Genomic DNA, 11793 nt, shown 5'->3' with positions numbered 1-11793 from the left:
CCCCAAAAATTTGGGGCCCGTGCGGCCGCACCAACCGCACTCCTATCCGCCCGGCCCTGCCACTGGGTTGCATTTGGTGCAACCTATATTTGTTGCACTATTTGAATAAGTTGTTGTTGTGGGTATTTTAGTTCAAGTCATTCCCTATTGGGTTGCAACTAGAGAAGACACACTTGCTACACTATTTGAAACATATTTGTAGTTGGTTGTGTTTCAGTTGCAGCCATCCAGTTAGTTCTAGAGCAGCCATCCTCGGTTTCGACTGATAGTACCTAAAAGGGGTTTCTTCAGTTTTACAGCATTCCAGTATACTGAAAATCCATTTTCACTTTTCTTTGGGTTTGTCAGGTATTGGACATCCGGGTGGTCGAGGAAAGATAGTTGTTTCGTGTTTGGCGTAATCATGACAACACAATTGCCCCGCTGCATAATATAACAATCACAGCTTATGATATGTCATAAAAAAAAAGAAGCCGCCAGGCAATATAGATATCGAGTAGACACGAATTTAAACATGTCGTTTTGTTCATGTACCAGTAGAACAGATCAAATGCAAAATGAAGAAAAAGAATGAAAAACAGGTCCCACCGAGACTTGAACTCGGGTTACTGGATTCAGAGTCCAATGTCCTAACCACTAGACCATGGGACCATTTGCGATTAGAGCACCACATTAAGCTTATTTCATACATTGATTTGCATGTAAAATAAAAAAAATGAAATGCTTTCATTGAGAGTTGAACTCAAGACCTCCCGCTTACTAAACGGGTGCTCTAACCAACTGAGCTATGAAAGCTGGGATGCCGATGTTTCATATTTATCATACTTGATCATTGTCTTACGCGTGAGTGTGTTCGTCCGTCAGCTTGGCGTGCAGGTAGATTTTGCTCCGATGTGACCGTGCAGTCGTGCACCATCGCATCCGCTGAGGCGGAGTAGACGACACACCGCACGACGCACGTACGCCAACCGGCCAACGTCATGTGCCACGTCAAAAGCTCCCCAGTTTTCCGCGCACTTCGATCCTCTGCACCAGGTCGTCTCCACTCTCCACTCGCCGGAGGCAAGCGCCGTGATGCATCCGCCTCGCCGCCGCCTCCTCCTCCTCCTCCTCTCCCTCGGCCTCCTCCCGTCCGTCACGTGGGCGCTACTCGCGCCGCCCCGCTTCCCGGGCCCCGACGCGCGGCCGCCGGCGGGAGCGGGAAACGGGGTCGGGGGCTACGAGTTCGAGACCCGCTACTTCCGGCAGCGGCTGGACCACTTCAGCTTCCCTGGGGTCGGGGACGAGGAGTTCTTCCAGCAGCGGTACCTCGTGGGCCGCGCCGACGGCTGGGCGGGCCCCGGCGGGCCCATCTTCTTCTACTGCGGCAACGAGGGCGACATCGCCTGGTTCGCCGCCAACTCCGGCCTCGTCTGGGAGGCCGCCCCGCGCTTCGCCGCCCTCGTCGTCTTCGCCGAGGCAAATCATCTTACAAACCTACACCACCTTCCCCTGTAGCTGCCCCTCACTCGCTGAGTCACTGTTGTTCTGCGCTGCAGCATCGCTACTACGGCGAGTCCATGCCGTTCGGCAGCAAACACAAGGCTTACAACAGCTCCAGGTCCTTGGCGCACCTGACGGCCGAGCAAGCGCTCGCTGACTATGCCGTGCTGCTCACCGACCTCAAGAGCAACCTGTCTGCAGAAGCCAGCCCCGTGGTACTCTTCGGGGGCTCATATGGTGGAAGTAAGAGCTGCTGCTAGCTTTATCTTGAATTCTTCACTGTGTCTTACTAATTGGCAGATTCTGCAGTGTTCTTTTAATTCTGTACTAATTTTGTTGATTGGAGCACACAGTGCTGGCTGCTTGGATGAGGCTCAAGTACCCGCATATTTCTGTCGGGGCTCTTGCGTCATCGGCTCCGATCCTGCAGTTTGAGGACATCGTCCCTCCTACCATATTCTACGATCTTGTTTCAAATGATTTTAAGGTGTGTGCGTGCATAATCTTGGCTTCATTGTGTTTTTATGAGTAAAGGACACCGTTGACACTAGTGCTTCTATTCTATGTATTTAGAGGGAAAGCTTAGGCTGCTTTCAAACAATAAGGGACTCCTGGAAAGAACTAGATGAGCAAGGGAATGCCCAAGATGGTCTTCTGAAACTAAGCAAAACATTTCACCTTTGCCAGTGTGTTATTTCTCCATAATTAAGTTTCATCTCTCTCAGTAAGATTGATTGTGATAACAAATGTATGAATGGCTGGCAGGACCCTGAAATCCTCCGAAGCACTTTCAGATTGGTTGAGCTCAGCTTACAGTTATCTAGCCATGGTGGATTACCCTATGTCATCAGATTTTCTCATGCCTTTGCCTGCCAACCCAATTAAGGAAGTTAGTTCTTAAACCCTTTTTTTCCATGAATCTGTTCCAACATTTCTGTTCAGCGAAAACTCATTAATCTGCATTGCAAAGGAACAACAAAAAAATATATGTAGAGACCTCAGTGATAATCATGTGTTTTTCACTTGCTTTCTAAAGTTATTATGTTGTATTTTCTTAACACCTTCACTACTTACTATGGATTATCCTGTTTCTTATCCAGGTATGTAGAAATATTGACAAGCAACCACAGGGGACCAGTACACTGGAACGAATTTATGCAGGAGTAAATGTATACTACAACTACACGGGTACCGTTGACTGCTTTGATCTGGATGATGATCCTCATGGAATGGGTGGATGGGATTGGCAGGTCCTGAAACTACAACTTTTACCCATTTCTATCCATTGGATATATCTCACACATGTTATAGTACTTTAATTTCAGTGTATGACATGCTTTGTTCTTTGGTTAACACAGGCTTGTACTGAGATGGTAATGCCAATGACTTCCAGTGAAGATCTTAGTATGTTCCCACGATATGAATTCGACTATGCTTTGTATGCTGATAATTGTGTCAAAAGCTTTGGTGTTAGACCAAGGCCTCGATGGATCACTACAGAGTTTGGTGGCCACGTAAGTCTATTTATTGCATAGAATTTGACACACTGTAGTAAGCAGTAAGTTTTTTTCTTACTTGGTCAGTCTAGATGATCTGTTATCAATCAAGCACATACTTTTCTGAAGTAACTGTTTAAGGAAGTCTAGTTATAATCATTTTCGAGGAAAACCTTTCACTGTGGTTGATTCTGGTACTTCAACAATCATCACTATTGAAACCCTGATATGGATTATGTTGGCCGTTATATGCCTGTGGTACCTTAAAGCATGAATTCATTATAATGTGCCCAGATCTTAGTATGTTATATTACTAACATTCAAACTCTTTAGAGCTATGGGTAATTTCAAGAGCTTGACAATGTTGTCATATTATGCCAAATTTAGTTACAGTCTTTCTGGTATCCAATGAATGATTGATTGATTGATTTGGTCACTGGGGCAGAGTATTATTTACAGCCTTTTGATACAAGTGAGACTGATTGTCTTAAACTTCTTCATTTTTTAGAATATAAGTTCAGTTCTGGAGAAATTTGGCAGTAATATCATATTCTTCAATGGACTTCTCGATCCTTGGAGTGGTGGAGGGTGAAGAAACTTCACTTGTTTTTCAATAATAAATACTCTCATCAGGTTGAGTGCCTCCTATTGTCTTAGTAATGTTATTTTTCTGAATGCTGCAGCGTCCTGAAGAACATATCTTCGAGTGTTGTTGCCATTGTGGCTCCACTAGGTACTGTACCTTCGCCCATTGCTGATGCAGTAGCTTTTTAGTTTCTATATAACGACATAGAATAGACTCAAAACAAAAACTAAGTACATTCAAACTGATCAATCAATCTAGCGAAGACACGTGAGCTGCATTCCATTGTGTTACTCGTTTAATGATTTCCATTGAGCTGCATATTATTTCATCTCATTTGGGTACAATAATATTACAAAACTATAACTTGTCATGAATTTCCCCGCAATTTTTTGTGTCATGACTTAGATCCAGTAATTGCCATCTGTTTGGATTCTCTGGCTAATGTATCTGTTGGTAAGGGGCTAATGGATAATGGCCCATCTGGTGGCGTGAGTTTCAGGCTGCCACACCAACATGGTAGTTTCATCACTGATGTGCTGCTATTGGTTTGCTCTGCAGGAGCACATCACATAGACCTGCGTCCCGCGACCAAGGAGGACCCAGATTGGCTAGTAAGCCTGAGAGAATCGGAACTGGAGATCATATCCGTCTGGCTATCGGATCACTACGGGGCAGGAGGGGTGCTCGTTCAGAGCGCAGCTGCCAATGACCAGGCTGCCTCATGAGCAAACGGCACACTCCCCTTGATATCGCCCCAAAGTTTCAAATGTACAGTACATGGCTTGTTTAGGACTCGGTTCTGACTGACATGAGATGACCATCTCAGCAGTTCTAACTCCCAGCCATGAGCCATCGTCTTCGTCAGCTGGTACACTGCGAAGATGAGGTCCATATCATCGTATGCTGATTTCGTGCCTACTGTGCAGAATCAATAAGCCTGTAAATTGTAACCAGATGGTGCGATGCTCCTGCTTCTAGGAAACGGACACCCTTGGTGGGCATAATACTGTACAGCCGGCGAGCTAGGAATGAATGCTAACAGAGTAGAGAATGTCGGGTACTTAGATGTGCAAGCAGTAGCCGCCACCGCAACCAAAACTCAACTGATGAAAAGACACTTATACACTTCAACGCCTGCTCCATGTGCTGGGGCCCCATATGCCTCATCTGCTGGTGAACTTAAATTTCATTCATATTTTTTAAGATATATTACAAAGATGAACTGAATTTAACTAAATTTGAACATAAACTAAAAAGTAGCCTAGAAGAATACAGTTTCTGAAAGTGTTCCAAAAACTCGACAATATGTTTGCACCAAAAACATCACAATAAGAAAAATAATTAGGTATCTGCAACCCACCATAGCCCAGTGTTACAAAAATCTGAAATGGCTAGCAACAAAAATCTGAAATTGCTAGCGATGTACATTTTTTTCGATAAAGAGAATATATTAATATCAAAATATATCAATTATATTCATCCTCTGCAACAACACATCACTCTAATGGCATTACGGATGCACACAGCCAAAAAATAGCAAAGAAAACTAAGAAACAAAAGTCCCGCTACAGTATCTCGAGCCTAACAACAGCAATACATCCACCAACAAGACAACACCTAAAATACAGACTTTCCAAAAACGACGCCTTCAAGAAGGGAACAATGCTCTAACACCGTCGTCGCCCGATCAAAGATCTTAGGTTTTCACCCTGAAGATAGTCCCCGCTTTCAAAACAATGCCTCCAACAAGGTCATTGTCAGGCACAACCAGTTAAGGCCAGACCTTGGGTTTTCACCCTGAAAGGTAGGACTCTGAACTTCACATGTGTTGTCGCCTCCACTTTCATACCGTTGCTGTGAAGCCCGGAACACCAAGCAAGTCCCTCAACAGCGCAGAGACGAAATTCTCCTCTTCCGACTTTCATCATGGATCCATAGTCACTTAATGTCAACACAGAAAAAGAGCTTCGCGTCACTCCCTCCAGAACAGGCAAAAGATGTGCTGATGCATTCGCCGGCGGAGCCTTCCGGAACTCAACACTCCGGCTAGATGAAAAGGATCAGCATCCGGTAGGTCTTCATCTTCGCAGAAGAAGAACCCTAGGACCACCACCTTCAAACCCGAAGCAGGCGAACAGGCCCCCACGCCGCCATCCGCTGACCAACGATGACAAAGGAGAATTCGGTGGACGGCGGAAGCCGCAACCACACCATCCTCGCCCCGCACATCGCTGCCCCCTTCCTCGCGCCGCCAGCAGAAGCCGACGATGGATCTCGGCGGGCACAAGATCCAACAGCCGCCGCCACCACCATCCATCGCCGGAGGCCGTGGAGGAGGAGCCGCCGCCATCCAGGGACGCCGCCCTAGACGTGGAGCACACCGAAGCCGGAGGTCGTCACCCTAGACGCCACCGCCGGTCGCCGCCTCCAACAACCCCCCGGGCACTTTGGCGTCGGGGCCTGCCGCCGCCGTGGCCAACGCCGACGGCAACGGCGGAGGGAGAGAAACGGGGGGAGGGGCGGGGGAAGGAGGGAGATCGGCCCCCCGGCGGCGCCCTGGGGAGCGCCTGGGGAGGGGTTACGGGAGGGACTTGGGGAGGCATTACCACTAGCGATGTACATGTACATCTTTCATAATATCAACCAGTTGAAGAATCCCAGGCCCGGATGATACCACGAACAGAATTACGCGCAATAATTACGCTTAAGATCTCGTCTCAATGGTCCGTGTTGCAGCATATGGCGTGCGAGCGGGCGCAGATGGGGCGGGGGCAGTGGAGTCGAGCATGTATCCTCCTTGCCGCTCTCGATTCCGTCCACCTCCGCCGCCCTCGGTGCTCCAGCCATCGCTGCCGCCTTGGGATCACCGGGGAGAGCCGCTCTCCATCCCGTCCGCCTCAGCCGCCCTCGGTGCTCCGGCCGCTGCCGCTCAGGGATCACTAGGGAGGCACTATAACATGAGTGAGAGAGTAAGAGATATGGATGGGAAGAGACGAGGGAGATAGAGATATGCTCAATTTGATTGTTTTAAGATGTGTTCACATATATCAATTGCTTTAAAATTCGTGCAGTCTCATCGGACGTTTAGGCCGCTCAAAAGAACGCTCATTATTCATAATATTCCTAAAATATATTAGCGGTTCCGGTCCCATAGATTTTGGTTATGGTCCTACATTTTTGTTTCCGTGGTTTGGTTCCATCTATTTACAACCGTCGGATCGAGGTGGATAAACGGTTATTAAAAATGCCAATCAATGTAAAACTCGTATTTATAGACTTTTTCTTTAATTACATCAAAATACTCATCATGAAACAAACAGTGCTATACTGAGATAGATCTCATAAATCCATGGTTGTGAGAATTGGAGACCAAGTCAAAGAATCAAGCCATCAAATTGCTTGTTGAACCATGCATATTAATCTCACTTTTAGATAAGCTGGAAATATAGAGATGGCTCTTATAACCTATTTGTAATATTTGCAAGCATTAAAACCAAAATTACAAGACCGATTGCAAATCATAAAGATAATCTAAACATAAGCATACTTCTCTAAAAAAATATAATAATCAATGTCATATATATTTATAGTAATAAATTGTACATGGCAAAGATACATGTACTGACTTCAACGATTATAAAATAAAGTCTAAAACAAATGAGCATATATTAAAGTTATTCAAACTTGTTCTTCTTTCATGACACAATCTTGTACTTTTCAAAAATGTAATGTCCCGGGTTTAGAGGCGATCGAGGGGTAGATTTTAGAAAGGGATGTGCATTGCATTGTAAATTCCGGGGAAATTTCGCGCTTTTAAAACAAAACTACATCAAAGGGGGACAAGTTTCTCTCTCGACATCCTACAGAGTTAGGGTTTCGAGAGTGCGATGAACTTGTTCCTACTTGTCTAAATTAGGGTTTTGAGAAGAGAGAAGTGAAATTGCATTGAAATCATAAGTTGCATAATTTAATTACAAGTTAAGTTGTTTGAATGAATTCAAACCAAATTTGAATTTGAATTTCAAATTCAAACATCAAATGGTTATCACATAATTCTAATTTGAGAAAATTTAATAAACAATTATCATTAAGCAAGAATATAAGTAATACAACAATCACATAAAGCTCATTAAGGAAAACTTGAGCTTTATTGATAATCACACACATAATACATTGTCTTTACAATATTCAGAATGGAATTATGAATTTACAACACATTACATGAAATGAATAAATGCAAAAAGAAAAAGGAAAATTACAAAAAAAATGAAATATCCTAAACTACAAAATAATCTTGAGCTTGATGATCTTCATGTCCATTTGATCATCATTTTGACCCTGCACACAAACACAAAGAAAAGAAAACAAGTGTTATGTGATACGTCCCCGACGTATCCATAATTTCTGTCGTTCCATGCTTGTTTTATGACAATACTTACATGTTTTGCTTGCACTTTATGATGATTTCATGCATTTTCCGGAACTAACCTATTAACGAGATGCCACAGTGCCTCTGTTTTCTGCTGTTTTTGGTTCCAGAAAGGCTGTTCGGGCAATATTCTCGGAATTGGACGAAATCAACGCCAAACCTCCTATTTTTCCCGGAAGGCTCCAGAACACCGAAGAAGAGTCGGAGAGGGGCCAGGGGGCCACCACACCATAAGGCGGCACGGGCCAGACCCTGGCCGCGCCGGCCTAGGGTGAGGCGCCCCCAGGTGCCCCCCTGCGCCGCCTCTTCGCCTATAAAACCCCTTTCGACCTAAAAACACCGTACCAATTGACGAAACTCCAGAAAGACTCCAGGGGCGCCGCCGCCATCGCGAAACTCCAATTCGGGGGACAGAAGTCTCTGTTCCGGCACCCTGCCGGGATGGGGAAGTGCCCCCGGAAGCCATCTCCATCGACGCCACCGCCTCCATCATGCTCCGTGAGTAGTTCCCCCATGGACTACGGGTTCTAGCAGTAGCTAGTTGGTATACTCTCCTCCATGTACTTCACATGTTTTCACGGAGTGTTAATGCTTTGCTCCGGTACTCTATTAAAAGGAGTACCTTAATATCCAGTAGTTTCCCTTGAGGCCCGGCTGCCACCAGCTGGTAGGACAAAAGATGTTGTGCAAGTTTCTCATTGCGAGCACGTACGACTATAATTGGAAAACATGCCTACATAATTAATAATCTGGATGTTCTGTCTTAATGCTTTGATTCCTATCAATTGCCCAACTGTAATTTGTTCACCCAACACTTGTCACTTATTGGAGAGTTACCACTAGTGTAGATCGCTGGGAACCCCGGTCCATCTCTCATCATTATATACTCGTTCTATATGTCATTGGAAGTAGTATTAACTATTTTCTGGTGCCATTGCTCTCATATTGCTATTACTTTCGTGTTATGTTACATTATTGCTCTCATATTACTGCTGCTTTCACATCACCCCTGTTACTAGTGCTTTTCCAGGTGCAGCTGAATTGACAACTCAGTTGTTAAGGCTTATAAGTATTCTTTACCTCCCCTTGTGTCGAATCAATAAATTTGGGTTTTACTTCCCTCGAAGACTGCTGCGATCCCCTATACTTGTGGGTCATCAAGACTGTTTTCTGGCGCTGTTGCCGGGGAGGCATAGCTCTACTCATAAGTTCACCTGGGGAGTACACTCTACCTCTCTCTCTGTTTTTATTTTCTTTTATTTCGTTTCGCTTAGTTTACTTTTTCCTAGTTTACTTGTGCTTAGTTTATTTCTGTCTAGTATTACTTTGCTTAGTTTACTTTTGTCTAGTTTATTTCAGTCTTGTTTTATTTTTCTCATATATCCAAAAATCCATAAAAATTTGAAAAACCAAAAAATTAAAAACTGCTATTATGGGAGAACCTACAACCTACTTGGAGCTCATAGAATGTTATAATAATTATAGAGAATCAAGAACTGGTAAAATAATGAGTGCTATGATAGAAAAATTGAATACAATGGCTAGAATCTTGCTTAGACGCCATGATATAAACTGTTGCTCTCAACAGGATAATAAACATCTTAAATTTCAATGTGGCTTTAGTGAGGAATTTTTAATTACGAACTATAATCGGAATTGCTATATTCATTATGGGTTCGAAGAGGTAGAACAATTTGTCTTATTTATGGGAGCCTCCGAGATAGAATCCTTCATGGTTGAGAATTATGAAACTTGTGCTATTTGTAAGGACCTTAAAGATTATGTCTCTACTATCCTTAATTCTTGCATAGAATGCTACAGTAGGAATCCTTATATCCTTGATTATAAAGAGAGACATATTAATGCACAAGAATGCACTCACAATTTGCAGGAACCGGTGGAAGAAGAAATTGATGAACCTGAAAGCTCATTGGATGAAAAAGAGGAGGAAATTGATGAACCTGAAAGCTCATTGGATGAAAAAGAAGAGGAGAGCGACGAACAAAAGGGGGAAGAATGGATTAGCTACCCATGCCAACCTTCTAATGAGAGTAACTCTTTATCTCTTACACTATTTGATTGTCCTCCATGCTTACCGAAAGAGGTTGAATGCTATGTTCCTGTGGATTCTCTTGAAATATTCCCTATGAGTAAAACTTGTGAGAATAATTATGCTACTGTTATTTATGATAATCCATGCTACTTTGATAAATCTTATGATAATGCTTTGTTTGTGCCTGATGTCGAAATGCATGGTACTAAAGAATTTTGCTTAGCAAATGTTTATGATAAAGCTCTAGATGATGGTCCTATGTTACTTGATACTATTAATTGTACTACTAATGAAAATGGGATTGGAGAGTCCTTGACTTATTCTATGAGTCCCATATCTCTTGAGATTGATCAACTACCTTGTTATATTATTAATAAAAGTAAGTTTGAAAGTTTTTATTCCACTATTCTTGAACTTGATAAAAATTATGTGTTTGGAAATCATGAGAAGCATGCTGCATGTGATAGTTATATTGTTGAGTTTGTTCATGAAGCTACTGAAAATTATTATGAGAGAGGAAAATATGGTAGTAGAAATTTTCATGGTACTAATACACCTCTCTATATGCTGAAATTGTTGAAGTTACACTTGTTCTATCTTCTTATGCTTGTCACTTTGTTCTTCATGAATTTATTTGTGTACAAGATTCCTTTGCATAGGAAGCATGTTAGACTTAAATGTGTTTTGGATGTGCCTCTTGATGCTCTCTTTTGCTTCAAATACTATTTGTTGCGAGTGCATCATTAAAACTGCTGAGCCCATCTTAATGGCTATAAAGAAAGCAACTTCTTGGGAGATAACCCATGTGTTATTTTGCTACAGTATTTTATTTTATATTTGTGTCTTGGAAGTTGTTTACTACTGTAGCAACCTCTCCTTATCTCAGTTTTGTGTTTTGTTGTGCCAAGTGAAGCCTCTAATTGAAGGTTGATACTAGATTTGGATTTCTGCGCAGAAACAGATTTCTATCTGTCACGAATCTGGGCTGTTTTCTCTGTAGGAAAATCAGAAAAATATGCCAATTTACGTGCGTGTTCCTCAGATATGTACGCAACTTTCATTAGTTTTGAGTTTTCTGATTTGAGCAACGGAATTATTTTATTAAAATTCGTCTTTACTGGCTGTTCTGTTTTGGCAGATTCTGTCTCTGTTTTTTGCATTGTCTCTTGTGGACTTTAAGCAAGGCTTTCTAGACGTAGAGGGCTGTAGCTAATGTTTTATTGAGTTCTTGCAATGTGCTACTACAGGACCAAGGTGAATTCAAATTTTTTGAGTACTAACCCCTCTAATGAAGTTTATGAGAAGTTTGATGTGAAGGAAGTTTTCAAGGGTCAAGAGAGGAGGATGATATATGATCAAGAAGAGTGAAAAGTCTAAGCTTGGGGATGCCCCCGTGGTTCATCCCTGCATATTTCAAGAAGACTCAAGCGTCTAAGCTTGGGGATGCCCAAGGCATCCCCTTCTTCATCAACTTATCAGGTTCCTCCCCTGAAACTATATTTTTATTCGGTCACATCATATGTGCTTTACTTGGAGCGTCTGTGTGTTTATTTTCGTTCTGTTTGTTTGAATAAATTCGGATCCTAGCAATCCTTGTTTGGGAGAGAGACACGCTCCGCTTTTTTGTATGAACACTTGTTCTTCGTTTTACTTTTAATGTTCAATGATAAAAGTTGGAAGTTACAATACTTATCTTTATTTGGTTGGAAAAAGGAAATGCCTCATAATGTCTTGGATAATTTGACAC

The 11793-nt window shown here is 42.9% G+C and overlaps 1 protein-coding gene and 2 non-coding genes across 3 annotated transcripts; 1 reads left to right on the top strand and 2 right to left on the bottom strand.

Annotated features, from left to right (window-relative positions):
• Positions 1-579: 579 nt before the first annotated feature.
• On the bottom strand, positions 580-651 carry TRNAQ-CUG (transfer RNA glutamine (anticodon CUG)). Its single transcript has one exon. It is a non-coding gene; the product is annotated as a tRNA-Gln (tRNA).
• A 70-nt stretch (positions 652-721) lies between these two features.
• TRNAT-AGU (transfer RNA threonine (anticodon AGU)) lies at positions 722-795 on the bottom strand. The gene has a single exon. It is a non-coding gene; the product is annotated as a tRNA-Thr (tRNA).
• A 171-nt stretch (positions 796-966) lies between these two features.
• On the top strand, positions 967-4575 carry LOC127344632 (uncharacterized). The gene is made up of 10 exons (XM_051370945.1): positions 967-1458; positions 1539-1725; positions 1836-1969; positions 2056-2168; positions 2248-2371; positions 2583-2732; positions 2841-2996; positions 3487-3566; positions 3662-3711; positions 4123-4575. Exons 1-10 carry the CDS (start codon positions 1075-1077, stop codon positions 4287-4289), a joined length of 1545 nt encoding a protein of 514 aa, XP_051226905.1. The 5' UTR covers positions 967-1074; the 3' UTR covers positions 4290-4575.
• The last annotated feature ends 7218 nt before the right edge of the window (positions 4576-11793 follow it).

Source organism: Lolium perenne, chromosome 3 (genome assembly GCF_019359855.2).
Source record: "Lolium perenne isolate Kyuss_39 chromosome 3, Kyuss_2.0, whole genome shotgun sequence".
Taxonomy (NCBI): domain Eukaryota; kingdom Viridiplantae; phylum Streptophyta; class Magnoliopsida; order Poales; family Poaceae; genus Lolium; species Lolium perenne.
This window is presented reverse-complemented; position numbering and strand designations above follow the sequence as displayed.

What these genes read in the sequence shown, in the direction of transcription:
- LOC127344632 (XM_051370945.1), top strand. Translation starts at nt 1,075, where the DNA reads ATGCATCCGCCTCGCCGCCGCCTCCTCCTCCTCCTCCTCTCCCTCGGC. An exon ending in CCCTCGTCGTCTTCGCCGAG is followed by an intron (nt 1,459 to 1,538) that starts GCAAATCATCTT and finishes TCTGCGCTGCAG; the next exon opens with CATCGCTACTACGGCGAGTC. An exon ending in AAAACATTTCACCTTTGCCA is followed by an intron (nt 2,169 to 2,247) that starts GTGTGTTATTTC and finishes AATGGCTGGCAG; the next exon opens with GACCCTGAAATCCTCCGAAG.